The sequence below is a fragment of the Volvox carteri genome (genome assembly GCF_000143455.1).
Source record: "Volvox carteri f. nagariensis unplaced genomic scaffold VOLCAscaffold_17, whole genome shotgun sequence".
Lineage (NCBI taxonomy): Eukaryota > Viridiplantae > Chlorophyta > Chlorophyceae > Chlamydomonadales > Volvocaceae > Volvox > Volvox carteri.
In genome coordinates this window covers 1-2,132 of record NW_003307560.1, presented here as the reverse complement: position 1 = coordinate 2,132, position 2,132 = coordinate 1, and the positions used below count along the sequence as shown (strand labels likewise).

Below are 2,132 nucleotides of genomic sequence, written 5' to 3'. Positions count from 1 at the left end.
CAAACAGATGCTGCTCGGCGATATCCAGCAGCGCACAGCTGGCTTCCACAAAAAACCCACCAGCGGCCATGGTGACACGTGCCTCAGCTTCCCCGAGGGTCCGTGCACGCGCAACAGGGTACGGTGCTCTGCACATAGGCAACATATAGTCTTGTAATGGGCCACACGGTCATTCATGATCGGGAGCAAATGCAAGAAAGTATGAAAATGGCTATGAAATTGAAAGCAGTCAGTCCTCACACAACTAGACAGTGACCTCGTAGGCGTACTGCGCATGTGGCTCTTTATCCGTTCCCCTGCAGCCGAACTTATAGCACGTCATCCCGCCAACCTATTTAATATGGACTTTAGCGATGGCCNTGTAACAATGGCAGCACGTGGTCAGTAGGTGGTCTTCCAAGCAAACCGGACATTGGTTCCAGTGCCAAAGCTTGTCCGCACCCTTGCAGACCTCACCGGACCCCACTCGCGTGTACACAAAGGTGTCCTCGCTGGGTGAGGCCACACTTGATCCTGGTCCCCGTGGCAGGTCTTCATACCTCCCGGGAGACATGCCGTGCTCCTCCGGCTCAGCCTCTACACCCGCATCGTTGCCATCACCCTCCCAGGGGTCGTCAATGTCGATGCCGGCTGCACCCGACGAGCCCATAGCGCCATATGCAGAGGCTCCAGAACCCAGTCGCTGCCGTTGTTCGTCCTGTTGGTGGTAGGCAGGGAAAGTGTCGTCCAGCAACTGCTCCTGTGGTGTTGACTGCCGCCACGGCAGCGGCGTTGGCTTGTGCTGTGGCTGCTGTATGGGATACCGCCACTGCTGCTGAAGCTGTCCCTCCATGCTGTCTCCACCACGTTGCTGTGCCTGCTGGTGTCGCTGGAGCCCCCGGTACTGCGGCCGTGGTCGCTGCTGTTGCTGCTGCAGCAGCCCCGTATGCTTCCGTCCAGCACCCATTTGGTCCGGCAGCGGCGCCTCATAGTCGCCACCAGCCGGTCCGTACACCCCACTACCACCGTGAGCTGAAGCTGCACCCCTCTGCAACCCGGCGACACCGGCACCCCTGGGCAGGCACACACCGCGGTTCATGCCCGGCGGCAGGCCGTGGGTCCGCAAATGTGGCAGCGGAGGCAGTGGAGGGGTCGTGCGGTCAGGATGAACATGGGCGGCTGTGGCAGTGGGAGCGCGCTGATACACATCCGGCGCGTCTGGTTGCATGGCGGGGGCGCCAGCAACAGGCACTCGCTCCGCCTTCTTGACGAGAAAAGGATCGAGTCGCACAAACCCAAATTGGACTTGAGGCTGCTTGTTAAAGGTCTCGGGCCGCTGCTGTGCTCGCAAGGTTATCATGGCGAGGTTAGCCTTGTGGGTGTCGGTCTTCAGGTGGTTTCGTAAATTGGCGGTTGCTGACGACACCGAAGCTATCGGCCTATAGCCACCTGCAGTCGACGCGAACCTGGCATCAGCCACATCGGCCGGGACGTCAGGCCCCCGTGCTCGCTTCTTGTCTCGTCCTTTGCCACTACCACCACTTGATGTACCAGCGGCGGCAGGCCCCACCTCCGCCAGTTCCATCGACCGTGCTCGCCTCTTGCCCAGCATTTTATCACTACCGCCAACAGCCACGCCAGCCCCCGCCCCCGCACTCGCATCGGCCTCCGCTGAGTACCAACCACTCGCCGCACTTGACAGCTTGCGGGGAAAAGGGTTGGGTGGTGGCACGGGTGGCAGTACGCCTAGGTTACAGGCCTCGCACCAGATGAGCCCCGGTACCGCCTGGTCGCTGGACCCGCCTGCCTCTGCTGCATACACGATGGATCCATCCTTGTTGGCATTGACGGAGATGACACTGAATACACGCTGGTCCAGCGGCGGTGGCTCGTCAGCATTGACAGGGTACTTGTGCACCAGCGCCAAGTTCACGCAATTCTCCCCGCCGTTCATCGTTTGGTCAAGGCCCTCCTGAGGGTCGAGGAAAAGAAACTCACTACAGTCAGAAGATACAGCGAAAGGCAGCAAGCATGACCAAGTAACTGTGTGCCGAACAAGGAATCTCTTGCCCCCCAAAAGCATGCGCTCCGTTGTGGAAGTACTGCTGAGCTCACACGAGTGTACTCACCGTGATCCGCCTCGCCATGTCCTC

The 2,132-nt window shown here is 60.1% G+C and overlaps 1 protein-coding gene across 1 annotated transcript; it reads right to left on the bottom strand.

Moving 5' to 3' along the window:
* Positions 1-331: 331 nt before the first annotated feature.
* VOLCADRAFT_104551 (uncharacterized protein) lies at positions 332-2,126 on the bottom strand (the record flags this gene model as incomplete). The annotated part of the gene is made up of 2 exons (XM_002949976.1): positions 332-1,951; positions 2,109-2,126. The coding sequence occupies 2 exons, from the start codon at positions 2,124-2,126 to the stop codon at positions 332-334; spliced, it is 1,638 nt and encodes a 545-aa protein (XP_002950022.1).
* Positions 2,127-2,132: the final 6 nt, after the last annotated feature.